The sequence below is a fragment of the Cinclus cinclus genome, chromosome 4 (genome assembly GCF_963662255.1).
Source record: "Cinclus cinclus chromosome 4, bCinCin1.1, whole genome shotgun sequence".
Classification (NCBI taxonomy): Eukaryota; Metazoa; Chordata; class Aves; order Passeriformes; family Cinclidae; genus Cinclus; species Cinclus cinclus.
The window spans coordinates 23,194,797-23,210,803 of record NC_085049.1 but is presented as its reverse complement, the minus strand read 5'-3'; the positions used below and the strand labels follow the sequence as shown (position 1 = coordinate 23,210,803).

Here is a 16,007-nt window from a genome sequence, read left to right as displayed (position 1 = left end):
CCTATTTCCAAAAACAGATGGATCTAAGAACTAGGTATAGGATAGGTATAGGATCATGGGATCTGTCTTGGGTACCAGCTCGCAAAAAAATAATGTCACAGTTTTCATCCTGCATTCAGGGGAGCTACTGCTGTCTTGGAACTCTTTCCTCCCCCACCTTCTTCTCCAAGAAAACAATCAGCTGGTTACCATCAACAGTCTCTCCTTTCTTGCTGCTGCTCTCTACATCCTCTTTTTCAGTGGGTGCTGCCAACTCCAGCTCTGTTTGGTAGCTCTGGTAGGAACTTTGCTCTGGTGGTATCATTCCCTTTTGTCTTCCAGTCTGTGGCATGGATTCCAGTACTGTTCCATTGGGCACTTGGAGATATGGCTCTGTGAAGTACTGTCCTCCTGCCATGCTAGAAAAAGGCATTTGGGAATGCAATTCATTGGAGAAAGGAGCTCCCTGCATGTTGAAATCGCCCCAGGGCACAGCTGGATAGGCAGGAATGTCTGCTGAGGGAAAAACCACCAAGAGAAGAAGAATGAAAATAATGGAAGCATGTCTGTGTACAAGATGTGTGTGTTGTGCTTTGATCAGTGCGAACACAGCACTGCAGTGCAGCAGACACCACACACACGTGAAGGATCACTTAGCTCTTTACACTGCAGTGTATTTAACCAAAACATGTTTCTTAGGAAGAAAAGCTTAGGAAGTTCATAGCATTGTTATAAACTTAAAAAAAAAAAAAAAAATCTGTGCCACTCAACACTGATCCTGAATGTATGTAATTATAGTAGAGACACTCCCCAGTCTTTTGGGATTTTTTTCTATTCCCATTTTCCAAGTTATCTCTGTCAGGCATAAAATGGATGCTTAATCTTCACTTTCATTTACAAAAGCTGTAAACCAGGAATATTTTGTTAACTAATATCCATAATTCAACTAGACTGCTCACTTGCTTATGTGCTGATGTAAGACCCACAGGTGTGTCTGCACTGATAGACTGGTTTCCAGCCCTGCACTTTAGGAATCCTGGAACCTTTTCAGGAAAACATTCCTCCCTTGTGAGGGTGGTAAGGCACTGCAACACAGAAGAGTTGTGGCTGCCCCATGCCTGGAAGCGTTCAAGACCAAGTTGGATGGGGCTCTGAGGAACCCAGTCTAATGGAAGGTGTCTCTGTCCACAGCACAGGGTTGAAACTGGATGAGCTTTAAGGTCCCTTCCAAACCAAACCATTGCAGGATTCCATGATTCCATGAACTTCGTCATCCCCACTGCATAACAGAAAAGCCCTTCACTCCTGATTGTGCTCTGCACAGAAGTATGGAATAAGAAAATATCAACTCTGCTTCTGTTCCTTCAACAACCTTCCAACTTCACCAGCTTGCACTTTTACACACCCCTTGATGCTCATACAACACGCCCCAAGGAATGAACACACACTTGTGCATCAAGCTAGAAAAACAATTAATTTGATGTAGTCTGGGGCACAGCCCTCTCATTATTTCTGGCACTTCAGACTGAAAAACCACAGAAAATAATAATTATGCCTTGGAACTAGAGCAGGGAGCAGGGCCAAGTGTGTTAGATAGCGTGGGTGCTGCCAACCTTCCTGCACAATGTCAGCTGTGAAGAGTGGGGACAGGAGCCAGCTTGCAGCCTGATGTGAGTCAGACTGAGTCAGACTTTCCCCCCCCCCCGACAAGGTCCACAGAACTGGTACAAAAACAGCAGCAGCATCTGTGGGCTAAACCTCTTTGTTCTCTCATGTCATAAGACAAGGGATGGAGCTTTTGGAGCGTGACCTTAATTTAACAAACCTGTCAGTCCAAATGAAGTAACTACAACAGTTTGTCATTTGATTATACTTGGACTTGAATAACTTCAAAATACAAAGCCCAGACACAAAACAGGGAAAACAACAATGTCATTTTTACCTAGTTATTTTTGTTTGTTTTGGTTTTTGTTTGGTTTTTTACCCCAGAAAATTATGCTCGTGTGCCTTCATCTCAGTGCTGCTGCAAATTCAAGTCAGAGGAAGAATCTATGTCCATACTTTGCTGGCTCCTGTCTCTCTTCTTTTGCACAACCCTAAGATACATAACATGATTTCAAACTGGTTTCTGCAGAAGCCAAACAGTGAGGAGGCTGTTTTTCCTGATTATCTCAAATTATCCCATCTGCTGTGGCACCTTTTCCACTTTGCACCCTTGACACCCACCACATGCAACATAGGGATGTTTGTGTACAAAACAGGACACTTTACTTCTCCAGTCCAGACAAAACCTCTGCACTATCTGACACATTCACATTTAATGCTCTTCCTGACATATGCAGTTTGGGTAGTAACTTTTGATTCAAATGAATGGGTCACTCAGCACTTTTAAAAAACCAAGCATACAAGCAAATTAAGTGAAAAAAGATGGGCACATCTACAGATTTGTGTAGGTATGTGGATGCTCCTTCTTTCTGTCACAGTCATCAGTGAACCCACTGATTATGCCAAATGTTTCAGGGTATTATTTAGTTACTGCAGAGGAGCAGGATGCCAAAATATTTCAGAAATTTACCTGAATTGCCATTTGGCTGCTGTGGCATGAGCGGTCCCCCCGTGTGGTTTTGTACATAGTCTTGTGTGGCTCCATAGGTTATGGCTCCACTGTTGCCAGGTAAATCAGGGAAAGCTGGATGGGACTCCAAGGGTGTTGGAGGAGGAAGGTGCTCACTGGAGAACATATTGCTGGCCAGGTGACCTTGGTGACAGAACTGGGAGAGCTGATACATTTCCCCTTGGCTGCTGTACTGATAGTAGGCGGCCTCCAGGTTGTCTGCAGGCTCCAGCTGCTCGGGGTAAGGGCAGGAAACTGGTGAACTGAAGCTGCAGAAAGCAAGGAGAGAGGCAATCAAGAGACCAAAGGAGGTTCAATAGCTACACCGACCTGTCCAATTAACAACTGCTTTATTGCCAAGCCTTCCTCCCAAATGCCAGACACAGGACAAGGGCAACAAAAGCCACTTGAGCAAAGTGCTTTCACAGCAGGATTCTTGAACAATTGGAATTAGTGGGGATTATCTTCCCACTCTCCAAAGCACACCCCAAAGCTTGGAACATCCTCACTTTCACTTGACAGGCATGCAATTCTGAGAGCACTGTGATGACAGGTAGCACCTATCTCATAGCAGGCACCCTGTCCTATTATGCACATTATACAGCTTTTCATACTCCCTCTAAAGGATATTGTCACATCTGCATCCTGCATCTCACTTTTCATTAACACTCCCACCTAATTCCTCATCCCCTGTCCCACATTCACCCTCCCAAGGCTTCTCCCAGGGGCTGCTTTTTTCATCTCCCTCAAAGACAGTCTCATCTGCTCCTACCCTTGATTCTGGATGCCGTAAGAGAGGGCTTCTCTGGAGCTATCTTCCTGACTGGCCAAGCTGCATTGGCTGCTGGGCATGTCCAGCATCAGGGGAACAATGTGGCTGTGTGGGTTGAAGGCCACGCTGAGAGGCAGGCTGGCCCTGCGGATGGGAGGGGGGCTGGGAAAACTAGGGAAGCACTCCACGCCGCTGGAATTGAAGTGTAGCTGCGGCACCGCCTTGCTCTGAGCTTGTGCTTCACAGGGTGCCACCATTCCTGCCACCGAGGAGGCTGTGAATAAAAAAGAGACTGTCATAATGTGCTGTCACACTGGGAATGTGCAGGAGCAAGCAGAGGGAATGACAAGAGGAGCAGGACAGAAAAGCAAGATGCCAGTGAAGAGTGGATGTTAACTGATGGGAATAAAAGTAAATGAGTACCAGTACTGCTATTGAGAAGCAAAAGGGAGTGGTAGCAAGCTCTCTGGAACACACGATGATGTTTATTGGTTAAATAAAATTACCTTTGTTATTTCAGTCTCTGCATACTATCTTTATCCAGCTCTCAAGAAGGCAGTCAAATGAAGTAAAGTACTTCTTGGAAAAGAGTCAGGAACAATCCCCCAGTCGTCTTCCATTTCTACTGTCCTCTGGGAGGAGTGTGCTGCACAGATCACCCTTTTGAAAAAATGAACGTGCTTTGAAAGAAACAAAGCTGTGCCTTTACAAATCCACAGTCTACGCTGTTTTAAAACACATTTTCACTCCTGGTTTGGCCTCTGATGAGTCAAGCCAAAATCAAAAATTAAAGAAGCAGAGATGGCAACTGAAGGTCCTTGGGAAAAAGAAGATGGGAGATGGAAAAGGAAACCAACACCTTTTGGCTGCTAGAATCTTGTTTGGTCACCTGTCTCCTCAGTCACTGCTACAAAAGGAGAGAGGAACAGTTTCCTACAGAACAGCCTCTATAGAAAGAGGACAAGAGAGGAAACTAAAGGTCAGAATCAGGTATGTTGGTGATCCAGAGTAACAACTATACATGAAGCTCAAGAAGCTTCGGCATGGTGCAAGAAAATGAACTTCTCTCTTATTGTGGCGATCAGCAAATGGTTTTTCTCTTCACAAATGCAGCCATCACATGTGCAGGAAGATGTAATGATTTTTCCAGTCTACCTAGCCTGTACCAGCACAAGGATGAGGAAGAGAAGAGAAAATATCACCAGCTGCTCAGGTGAAGCTCTCCCACACATGGCAGACCTTTCAGGGGAAGTCTGCAGCTGCAATTCACCCTTGCAGGCATAGAGAGTAACATCAAATGCACTCCACCAGGTGTGACTCAAAGGCCTTAAACACAAACCTAAACATGCCACATTAAGTATTAGCAGCCTTTTGAGAATTTTGGAATGCATGTCCTGAGAGTAGATGAGGAGTTTTCACATAAGCATCTCGGAGCACTGTTCCTCAGATTCTCCAGTGTGCTGGGTAGTTTTGTGCCTCTTATTGCATCTTCCCACATTCTGCTTTTTCTAACTCACTACAGCAATGGAGAGAAAGAATCACAATATTTCAATGAAAACTTTCCAGGTTTTCAACAGCCCTGATTTTGGGCAGAGTCACAAAACTGAAGCAAGATCTAGGATGGCATCTCTAAATCATTCACATGCCAAGGCAGTTCTCAGTGGTTCATTTTTCCTGTTTGAACACACTATTTATCCATGCCAGGTAGCATCTTGGATGTACCTGTCACATTCCTGGGGTTTGGCTTAGCCAGAAATTAAACTGAAGGTTTCTTCTGATTTTTTTAAACCCTTCTTTAGCACAGCTCTCCTGACCATTGTGCCCCAGAATGTTCACACAAATGTTATGGAACAGCAGCCATGGGGGGCACATGAAAAGCAATCTATATCCAGGTAAAGCTCCAGGTCAGTAATGAAAGCTGTTCTGCAGATGGCCCTGCTCTTCCTCAGGATGAACACAGGCAGACCAGGAAATCCCTTCTAAACCCACTTTTATACCTACTAAGATTTTTTTTTTAAATATTTGCAATGCTTAGTGCAGATAATCTTTGTGGATCATGGCAACAGGATCCCCAGGCAATAAGTGTGAGACAGCACCCTCTGTCTCCAAAGAGCTGGTTCAGCCTTTTCTAAAGTCAGCTCTGCTTCTCTGCCCTTTCAAAGAGACACTGAGATTGTGTCCTCCAAATAAAGTCACAAATGCAGTAAGAAGAAACAAGTCCCAGAGAAGTCATATCTGCTGAATCTGATATATCTACAGAAGACTCCAGAGTTGTTCTGTGAAGAATTCTGACCCCTGGCATGAGATAATACTTACATTGTACAATTCCGTGGCTCTTCCTGACACTGATGTAGAAAGAGAACCTCAGAAGGCTTTCCAGTGAATATGGGAATGTAACAGTAGGATTTTTATTTCTTGCTTCCATTACTTCTGGGTTCTCAGTCCATGAGACAATCTTGGGAATTTTTAGAAAGCAATTTAGTAATTTACAGCTTCAGATCTCTGAACCAGTCCTGGCACTACACTTGACTTAACTATAGAATGGTTATTCTGTTTCCAGTCTTTACTGGAACATCACAGGCCATCACAAAGCTTTTGAGAGATTTGTCCTCACCTTGAAATTATGAGAAAATTAATTTGTTCAAAATTTTTTGAAAGCCAGAGTCCTATAAGTGAAGTCATTGGAGCTTGTCATTTATTTACTGTTCTTTGACAGACCATATCCAACTTCATCCAATTGCTCCCAAGATTCCTATTACAATCCCATCTCTGCCAGAGAATTTAATCACCTTGCTATTTGTTCAAGGGTTACTAGGCTGGGCTCCTGACAGCTGTCTTTAGCAAGGCATAAAAAAAGGATTTCTGGCACAAGCACCTGTGGGGCAGAAAAATCTCCTCCCACAAACCAGAGGCACAGGAAGGAACTTTTCTTTCTAATGGGTTAATGCCAAAGAAAACATGAAACAATGAATCGCAGATATACATGTATCTGTAAGAAATCTCAGAAGGCCAAAAAAAAGCTTCAAATAACTGCCAGCGTGAAAACAAAGCCATTAATTTCAATCATGCTGTCTAGCAAAAGTAAAAACAACAACAACAACAACAACAAAACATTTCTAAGATCAAAGCAAGCTCAAATTTGAAGTTTTGAGGCACAAAAGACTCTTACGGCAAGTAGTGTGGCTACTATATCCAAATCAGAAGCCATAAATGCCAGCAAGGTAGCACATCTCAAATACAACTCACTGACATTTTTAATCAGCTTGTTCGGAGAATTGCTGAAAACATAAAGACCAACAAACCCACAAATCAACAGACAGTACAGGGCAAAACAAGGAAAAACAACAGAAATTGCAGCACTAAACACTGTAAAGGTTTCATGCACTTAAATAATTTTCTTGTCCTAATGAAAGTGTTTAAAAAGGAAAGCACCTGAATAGCCACTCCACCAGGTCACACTCTGTGGGCCCAAATACACCACAATGCACAGATCACAGAGGTTTTTGCTGAAACCATCCATGAGCTGTTTCCACAAGGGACACTACTAAGCAATTGGTTTTGCCTTGTAAATTGGTAACTTTTAATCTTCATCTGTTTCCTCTTCTGTTTTGCTCCTGTTAATTTGATTTTTACCCTATCCAGGTTTTGTTTCCTTCATTTTCTGAGATATCCTAATAAAGAAAATAAGTGGTCCTTGGATGGATCTATTTCTAGGCAAGCTTTTATTTTTCTGAACAAGGATGCTGAACAGATTCAAATGAAAGTTTGCTTTCATTTTCTTTCTGTTTCATTTTTTGCTTTCATTCTTAAAGAGAAGTCTGACTTTGCAATGGTAGACAACAACAAAAAAAGCGAGTTTCGTTCCCCATAGCTGTGTTATCCTGTACCTTGTAAGACAAAACTGGAACTGAAGCTTTCCAGGTGACTATGCTATGCAGATTTCTCTTCTACAAGGACTCTCTACATGTAATATCAGACTTTTCCTTCAGAAGGACACTTGCCCTTTTTCTTCCTTACACATTGCACCAAGAATTCAGATGGGACATTTCTTTCCTATCAGAAAGAATTGCTTGTGTTTTCCCTGTGGAGAACTGCATCCCAGTGTGCAGATCCCCCAGAAAGAAAGGGCTCAATGCAAGCAGAGGCCAAGATCATGTCCCTGAATGAAACTTTATTACTCTGACAGACATTATCTAACACAGCAAATGGCATCACACTGACAAAGAGCAGGTTTTATATTGGATATTAGAAGGAAGTTCTTGCCTGTGAGGCCCTGGCACAGGCTGCCTGTGCCAGGCAGAGGGGAAGCTGTGGCTGCCCCATATCTGGAAGTGTTCCAGGTCAGGCTGGATGGGGCTCTGAGCAACCTGGGATAGTGGAAGGTGTCCCTGCCCATGGCAGGGGGGATGGAATGAGAAAAACTTTAGGGTCCCTACCAATCCAAACCATTCTGTGATTCCCTGACAGTCTCTCCTGACTAAATAGTGTGTCTGCAGAGGTACTTTAGGAACCAGGAGAGGTTCCTAAAGCACAGAAATCGGAGGATATTTGGTTTGTTTCCTTTAAACGAATTCTTTCACAAAACCTTGGTTTTTACCCAATACAGGGCTCAACAGACTACACCACTTAGTCACTCTGAAAGCAGTGAATTACTCAAACACTTTCGCCATATTTATCTGTCGCAAGAAGTGGAAAAACTGCAACTAACTGAATTACAGTCCTATTGGTTAAAAAGGTCATTGGATTAACTAAAGAAGCCCTTGCCTTGAGAGGATGACAGGCAAATTTAAATGACAGAAGTACTAGATTAGGTTATAAAGAAAGTATCTCAATTACATACTCTTAGCAACACACGAAGCATTCTAAGCTTATTGATGCTATCTTTCTGTTGCTTTCCACTGTACCAAAATACCTTTAAGGTAGAAGCACTACTAAAAAAATTGAGTAATTCTTAGAAAATGAGTTGCAGGAACTGGCCTTAACACTGATAACTAAATACTGATATATTTAGAATACAACGAGGGGAAAAACATAACGGCATGAAATTCCAAAGAATTAATTACACTGGGAAGCAGGAAAACACACAGAGCAGTACTGTATGTCAGCACATCTTCTGCTTGTGATATCCATCCCTAAGGGAGTGGTGGAGTCCTCATCACTTTGGAAATCTTTTCATATTGTGCCAACTTGGAAAAACAAACATATTTAGGAAATGCTTCCCTGACTCTAGGGAATGCTCTTGGACTGCACACATCAATGAACAATTAGACAAATCCTCACTCTTTCATTGCCATCAATCTTCCAACACAGCTTAGGTAGAAAACTGGTTGAACAGCACACCCCACTGACTTAAAACTCCACTGCAACAGTGATTAAATTCAGCCCTCAGCTTTGGAACTCAGCTACTCTCACTCCCTCAAGATCTTGCACAAAATGGAAACCTGCCCTGCCTGGAGAAGCCACGGAAGGATGTTTGGATGTTTTAAGGCATTGAGTACCTGATGGAGCCTCTACAACACCAGCAGTTCCCAGAGTGCATCTTCCTTATGCAGCTCACTTCGCTCAGGCCCTACCCAGAATGTTTCCAGCTAAACCAGAATATGGGAAGTGTGTATCAGCCATGGAGAACATCAGAACCAAGAATTCCTTGCTGGCTTTTGCTAAGACAGAAATGGGGACTGCAAAACTGTCACCAGAATTAGCACAGAGGCACCACAGTTCTGGTACATAACTGGTAGAGACTCAATCAGCAGAGAGCTGCTATACCTACAATCACAGAATCATTGGAAGAGACCTTAAGGACCCCATTCCCACCCCTGACATGATCAAGGACACCTTCTACTACCCCAGGCTGCTCCAAGCCCCATCCAGCCTGACTTTGGACAGTGCCAGGGATGGGGCAGCCACAGCTTCTCTGTGCCAGTGCCTCACCACACTTACAGGAAAGAATTTCTTCTTAATATCTAACCTAAATTTCCCCTCTTTCAGTTTGAAGCCATTCCCTCTTGTCCCACCACTACAGTTCCTGATGAAAAGTCCTTCTGCAGCTTCCTTCTAGGCCCCTTCAGATACCAAAAGGTTCCTCTGAGGTGTCCACAAAACATTTTCTCCTTCAGGCAGAACAGCCCCAACTTTCTCAGCCTGTGGTGTCCCTTTCTGCACTGATGGCATAAGGCTCTGACACGGCTTTGCCTAAACCATTTGAGAATCTCCCAGCTCCACCAGCTAATACTGCAGTTGTGCAGAGCACTCATGCTGGCTGGGGTCTCACCTGAGGCAGGGGGGGTGGATCCAGGGTGTGTGCTGAACAAGCTGGAGGCGTTCCCAGCTCCAGGGTCTCCTCCCAGCACAGCAGGCTGGTCTCCAGCAGTGTCAGGCAACTGAGGCACAGGCAGAGGAGGTGCCCTGCAGCAGACACAGAGGACAAGGCAGGGCATTATGAAATCATGCACTCTTCTATCTGACAAGGGGCAGATCCTACATCACCAGCAGGTGCAAAGGGAAAGACCACTGGCTGACTACAAGTGCCAGGAATGCTGTATCAAAAGTCTTTGAGGAAGCAACCCCAGGTCACTTGTATAGGACAGGGAGCAGTAACACTGCAATGTAGTAAGGTGCTCTCCGATTTTTCACTTGAATTTTTCCTCTTTTCATTGTTTTCTTCATAAGAAGACACTCACTCCAGATTGCCATAAATACATCCCTATGGAGACTGATTTCTCCCCTCACATTCACCATCCCTTGAAAGACCATCTATCCTCTCATATATTCCCTTTGCACCCATTACTGTCCTCTGCTCACATATGAAAGGTGCTACCTTGTATTTCTCCAAAGAAGTCCATGACTTTCTAGGACTGATCTAAGCAAGCAACATTTCCATCACCACCATGTGAAAATCCATGGAAATGGAAAGCAGTGGTAGGAGAACTGGGTTAAAAGAATCCCCAGGCACACCCAAAGCATCTGGCTGATGCATTCACAGAAATCAAAAATGAAGAGGAGATTCCATAAACTTTTCCATCTCATCCCATGCTCTGTACATGATTTCAGCCAGAGCGATTTCAATAGTTTTATTTAATAATTAATTTGATTAATCTGTGCTACAGGTTAATCAAAAGAATTTTAAAAGAGTCCACCACAATTTGCCCAGAAATTTGACAAGCTACCTAGGTCCAACTCAGTGCTCAGCTCTTCACTGTTTAAATGTGAAGGGGAAATGGCAAAAGAAAATACTTAATTTCTTAGGTATCAATTGTGGAGAAATGACAAAACAGAGTAAGTTCCTCACCCAAAGTCCTCTGTTCCAACGGGGACTGACAGAGCTGATGCTGGGTATTTTCTGTTGCTTTTAATACTCAACTTCTGCAATTTCCGCCACTTTGCCCTGCGATTCTGAAACCAGACCTGAAAAATGGGAAGAAAGGAATGTATTCAGGGAAGAAACCATCTACACATGGGGACACTGCCAATGTCCCAGTCTCTGCTCATCCCTTTTCTGCACAGAACCCACAGGCAGCATAGAACCCAGCACACATTACCAGGATACGCTGCGGTGTCACACCAACCACAGCTGCAATCTCCCGCCTCTTCTCATTGTCAGGATAGTGGTCTTCCTGGAACATCTTCTCCAGCTCTTCTAGCTGCTCTAGAAGTGATGCATTGTCCAAAGAGAGAGAGAGAGATGGGAAGTATGTGAGAAGAAAACAAGGGAAAAAAAAAAAATCCAAGAAAAAAAAAAAACAAGAGAGGGAAACCGGAAAAAAAAAAAAAATTACTATCCTTAGAAATATAGTAACAAAGGATTTTTTTTAAACAAACCTCAAAAATAAACAAAAAAATCTTCTTTTGCTGTTTCAAAAGCAAAGAGCATTGCTAGCGATGCTTCAAGCAAAAGACACTCAGCAACCTTTTATTAGTGGATGTCTTCACATATCTAACAATGTGGAGTGCAGTGCAATACCAGTTAGAGCAGAGCTGCACAGGGAAGGGAACACCAAGCGCCACTAGCACCACAAGTGTCACTGTGTGCCAGTGTATGTCCTGGGATCTACCTGCACTGTAGAAGGTGCGCGGCTTCTTCTTGACAGGTAAGGATTTTTTTCCCTTGGCCACATCACAGCTGCCTCTGGACTCCAGGACTGAAGAGCCCTTGTAGGAATTCTGAGCTGCAGCGCTGGCTGGAGCACCTCTGAATTGGTGAGGGGCCGGGCCAATCTCCTCCTGCCTGCAGGGAGCTCCAGACACTTCACTAGATGCTTTCTTAGTTTGCTCCTTGTCTGCCTCCTTTTCAGTCCCAGCAGGGCAGTGACTCCCAGAGTGCTCTTGTGACCCTGACTGACCTGTGGGCTCCTGTGCTAATCCAACCTTTTTGTCACTGCAGAAATCCGATGGTTGTTCACATGCAGAGGCCAAGTCATGCTGGCCATCAAGGACCAACGAGCCTTGGGAAGACGACCCAGTTGCCTGCAGGGTGCTGTATCCCAAATCTTCTTCCACCTTCCTTACAGAGCTGTCGCTATCTTCTATTCCCAAGTTATCCTCAACTTTATCTTGTCTGGCTGTGCTGGGGAATGCAGGTAGCACACTGCTCCCTGCACCATGGCCACCAACAGCATCAGCATCCATGACGAAGTGCTCCGTATTCAGCAGCATGTTCTCCTTCTCATCCTGGCACTCTACAAGGCAAAAATGGGGAAAAAAAAAAAACAAACCCCACCCCACACGGTCATTGCCTACGCTGGATGTGCCTGGATCGGGAATTTCAGTTATGGGGGAAGGAAAAGCCCACACAATGAAACCCAACAGTGACAAGAAAAACAGAGGACTCAAAATAAAGACAGGTGCTGCCAGGAAAGCAACAGCAAAGACATGGTCAACATGGAGATATCCAAATGTGTGATGAGAAAAGCCTCATTTTAAAAGCAAACTGTAAAATACAGAGTAATTCCAGACACAGAAAATGAAGGGAAGCTTGTATATTACAATCACAGTAGTGGGAAAACGGCCCCAGGGATAACACAGGTCTCTGGAATAAGCAACATAACAAAAAATCAATGACCTGGCAAAATCCTGTCGCCTTATTAAAATAAGCAAAAGAAAGACAGAAGCAAAATTCTGGTCTATGGTGTCAGCAGGGATTACCTGACAAATGTCATCACTTGTTTTCTGCTTTTATAGAGTTCTATCATACCAAAGCTGGCCGAGCAAAAAAAGCCCCATTAATTGTACAAACTTCTAATAACTGCCTTAAATTATTTCTCTGTAGTTTCAGCCACACTTCTGAGTAAGAGACTTACAAGATAGGGAATGAAATAGGGAGATAAGGACAAAATTAGGTACAGAAGTCTAATTAAGTTTAACAAAAAACACAAACTGTGTTACAATAAGAGAGACTGAATGGTAGAAGACAGGTCAGAAAGAACACAGCAAGAGAAATAATTGAAATAGGCATCAGAATAATACAGAAGCCTTATACTTTCCCAGCTGGCACATACATTTCCAACTAAAAAGTTCCAAAATCCTCCCAAGTGGCTCAGAATGTGTTGGTCTGTGGGATTTCTGCTACTTGAATTTTTTAAAGTGATTATTTCATAAGAATAGGAAGTAGAATGATAAACCCTAACCCATGTATTTGCCTCTGTCTGGAAAGAAGAAAGTTTGAGCAGACTGTTGGCAGCATTTCAATACCATGTGACAACAGAGAAACTTGATAGTTTAATATTTTTGGGGAAAAGATAAAATAATTTTGTTTAATTGTGCTCTGTTTTAGATATATATTAGTGCAATGCCAAAATAAAGGTTTTCCTTCTGCTTCAAAGTCTCTGAAACATCTGTTAATCAAGGAGGAGCCATACAATTCCAAACAGATGAGCTACTTCATAGAAACATGCGGGCACAGCAGGCTTCTCCAAGAGCATCTAATTTGCTTCTTACAGTATTAAGAGAACCAAATTAGTTGCAGGGGAAAGAAACAGGAGCAGGAAACTATGCAGGTATAATAATTTGATCTTGTTAAGCAGCAAGTTTCCACTGCAGTTAAATGAGATTAAACATCCTGATGGGGAGGGTCAAGAACTGAATGAGGCAGAAGATGTTTCTGGTCTTTTTCCACCATCCTCCTGGCTGCATCTGAGCTTGTCTCACACATTACGTGGAAAAAAAATAGTATTTTCACGTGATTTGAGCAGGGGTTTTACTTATTTCTATGAAAACTCCAATATGTGCTTACATCACAAAATAAGCATCCAAGTCTTATGTTGGTACCTTGGAGCAGAAATGGACACCTGGGAGTTTAATGCTCTTTACAGAAATAGTCCCCCAAGTAAATGTAAATTGCTATGTTTTATTTCTAGGACAGATAGCAAAGACCTCACAACCATTTAGAACTGCCAAGGAAAAAAGCTGAAATGAAAACCAAGTTTGGAGAGAAAGATGAGCCTTCCTGGTAAGAAAGAGGGAGTTATAAAACCACTCCTTTTTCCCATCATTCAGAGAACAGACTGGACATAACTTTGTCCTACTTTTACACAAACAGAACATTAAGGAGAAGGGATTTTAACCGAGTGGGAACATCAGGAACAGGGAGTCTGGAACACTTGGTGCACTTGCAGGAAGCCAAGCCCCCTTCTCCATCTCTCAACCACCTCCTTAAACATTCGTCGGAACAAGCCACCTGAACTCCAGAGGTCTTTAGGGGTGTTTGAAACATTTGGTACAAAGCCACCCGCACACACACTCAGACAGGGCAGGGGAAAAGGAACGGCTTCAGAGGTCCCTCCACATGAGGAGCAGGAAAACCAGAGAGCGGGAAAAGGTGTAAATGAGAAACCCCGAGGCAGCGGGAGCCCCTCGGTGTGGCACAAAGGAAAGACCCCCTGCCCTCGGCCAGGTGCTTCTACAAGCCAGGGGACACGAGGGCTGGAGAATCCATCATTGCCAGCCGCGGGGCCAGCACACGGCGGGGCTGAGGGAAGTTAATGAGCGCCCACATAACATCGCTGAGGAGCGATTATCCTCCCCCGGGGCTGCTCATTAGGCTCATTGCCGGGTGCCTCCCCCCAGCCATTAACGCGAGCCGGCAACACTCATCCCCCTGCTGTCATCCACGTCCTTACCACAGCCCATTCCCAGCCGTCGGGCCACCCGCTCCTCCGCCTGCTGCTCCTCGTCCATCCCGTCCATGCCAGCTCCGTGACGGGCCCGCTCCGCTCCGCTCCGGCCCGGCCCGGTTAATGCCCCGCCCGGCGGCCCGTCCTGCCCTGCCCCGGCCGCCTCATCAAGGGCAGCTGGGCACAGCCGGGGAGGCCGCCCCTGAGTCCCACACACACAGACCCGGGAACCACGATGAGCCCTGTTGCCCACACGGAAGGAATGGCAGTGTTCCAGCTGCGCTCGGGACAGCGGGAAGAAGGCTCCCTATGAGGAGCTGGCTCTGCAAATATCGCCGTGTGAACCTTGGTGGTGCAAAACTCGGTACCCGTGGATGAGGGGAATCTCGCTTTCTGGGCTGCTACACCCAAAGCTGGGCTCCTCTGTACGAGAAGGACAAGGAGCTACTGGAGAGGGTCTAGCGCAGGGAAACAAAGATGGTGAGGGGTCTGGAATGTTACAAGGAGAGACTGCAGGGGCTGGACCTGTTCTGGCTGCAGAAGACTGAGAGGGGATTCTGATAATCCATATAAATATCTTTAAAGGGCTGGCATAAGGATGGTGCCAGACTCTTTTCAGTGGTGGCCAGCTACAGGACACAGAGCAATGGCCATGAACTAAAACACAAGAAGTTTAATCTCAACATGAGGAAGAACTTTTATCCATAGAGAGGGTGGCAGAGCTCTGGTACAGCTGCCCAGGGAGAGAATGGAGTCTTCCTCTCTGTGGGCATTCCAAACTCATCTGGACATGTTCCTGTGACACCTGCTCTGGGTGACCTTGAGTAGAGCATCTCTAGAGGTGCCTCCCAACTCTAGGGATTCTGTGATTCTGTTCTTTTCCGGTGGCCTGGCCAGGAAGACATTTGTTTTTCAATGTGCTCTGGCTGCAGGTGTCCAGCTTCTGGTTCTTCAGCAGCTGGGGAAGTTGCAAGGAACAAATGGCACTTCCTGACTTTTGGGTGCTGTAATTTGTGTCCTTTCAATGCTTAACAATTCTTAGTAAAAGGGCTCCTGACAGAGCAGCACCAGCTTGTGCTTGCATGAAGAATGAGACTCGCTTGTGTTCTGATGCACCAAAATAGAATGTACTTCATCTTCCTCCTGTTTACTGGTTCACCATCGTGTTGCTGGCACAGCACTGTTCTCCTGGGGGTTTCCTCAAACCTCCTGTCTTTGTTTCAAGGTTCACTTTCAGCTTCTAAGGCCTTGCTTCAGCACATGCTTTCACTTGAAAGTCCTTTCATCAGGTTAAACGAGTGTAAGCTGAAACATCTGTGCCAATGTTTTGGAGCCAGTGTAACTGGTCTAACAGTGCACCTGGTTCAGCCATCAGTTCTAAGAAGTTTGGGCTAAAATGGCATTTAATTTGTTAACAGCATTCAGCTGACAAGGCACAAGAGTCTTGGATGGTCATGCGACCTCTTCAATATTAGAAAACGTGCAAATATAAAAACCACTATCTGCTTTAAAAGTTGTTTCTGAGCAAAGTTGT

The 16,007-nt window shown here is 44.6% G+C and overlaps 1 protein-coding gene across 1 annotated transcript; it reads right to left on the bottom strand.

Moving 5' to 3' along the window:
- Nucleotides 1-124: 124 nt before the first annotated feature.
- On the bottom strand, nt 125-14,537 carry NOBOX (NOBOX oogenesis homeobox). Its single transcript, XM_062491575.1, has 8 exons — nt 14,480-14,537; nt 11,417-12,040; nt 10,904-11,010; nt 10,654-10,769; nt 9,637-9,770; nt 3,366-3,639; nt 2,555-2,862; nt 125-495 (listed from the first exon to the last, which is right to left on the bottom strand). The coding sequence occupies exons 1-8, from the start codon at nt 14,535-14,537 to the stop codon at nt 125-127; spliced, it is 1,992 nt and encodes a 663-aa protein (XP_062347559.1).
- Nucleotides 14,538-16,007: the final 1,470 nt, after the last annotated feature.

Excerpts from the sequence above, each read along its gene's own strand:
- NOBOX (XM_062491575.1), bottom strand. The coding sequence starts at position 14,537 with ATGGACGAGGAGCAGCAGGCGGAGGAGCGGGTGGCCCGACGGCTGGGA. Across the intron at positions 10,770-10,903 it reads TGACACCGCAGCGTATCCTG|GTCTGGTTTCAGAATCGCAG; the intron begins GTAATGTGTGCT and ends CCCATTTTTCAG. Across the intron at positions 9,771-10,653 it reads GTTGGAACAGAGGACTTTGG|GGCACCTCCTCTGCCTGTGC; the intron begins GTGAGGAACTTA and ends TGTCTGCTGCAG.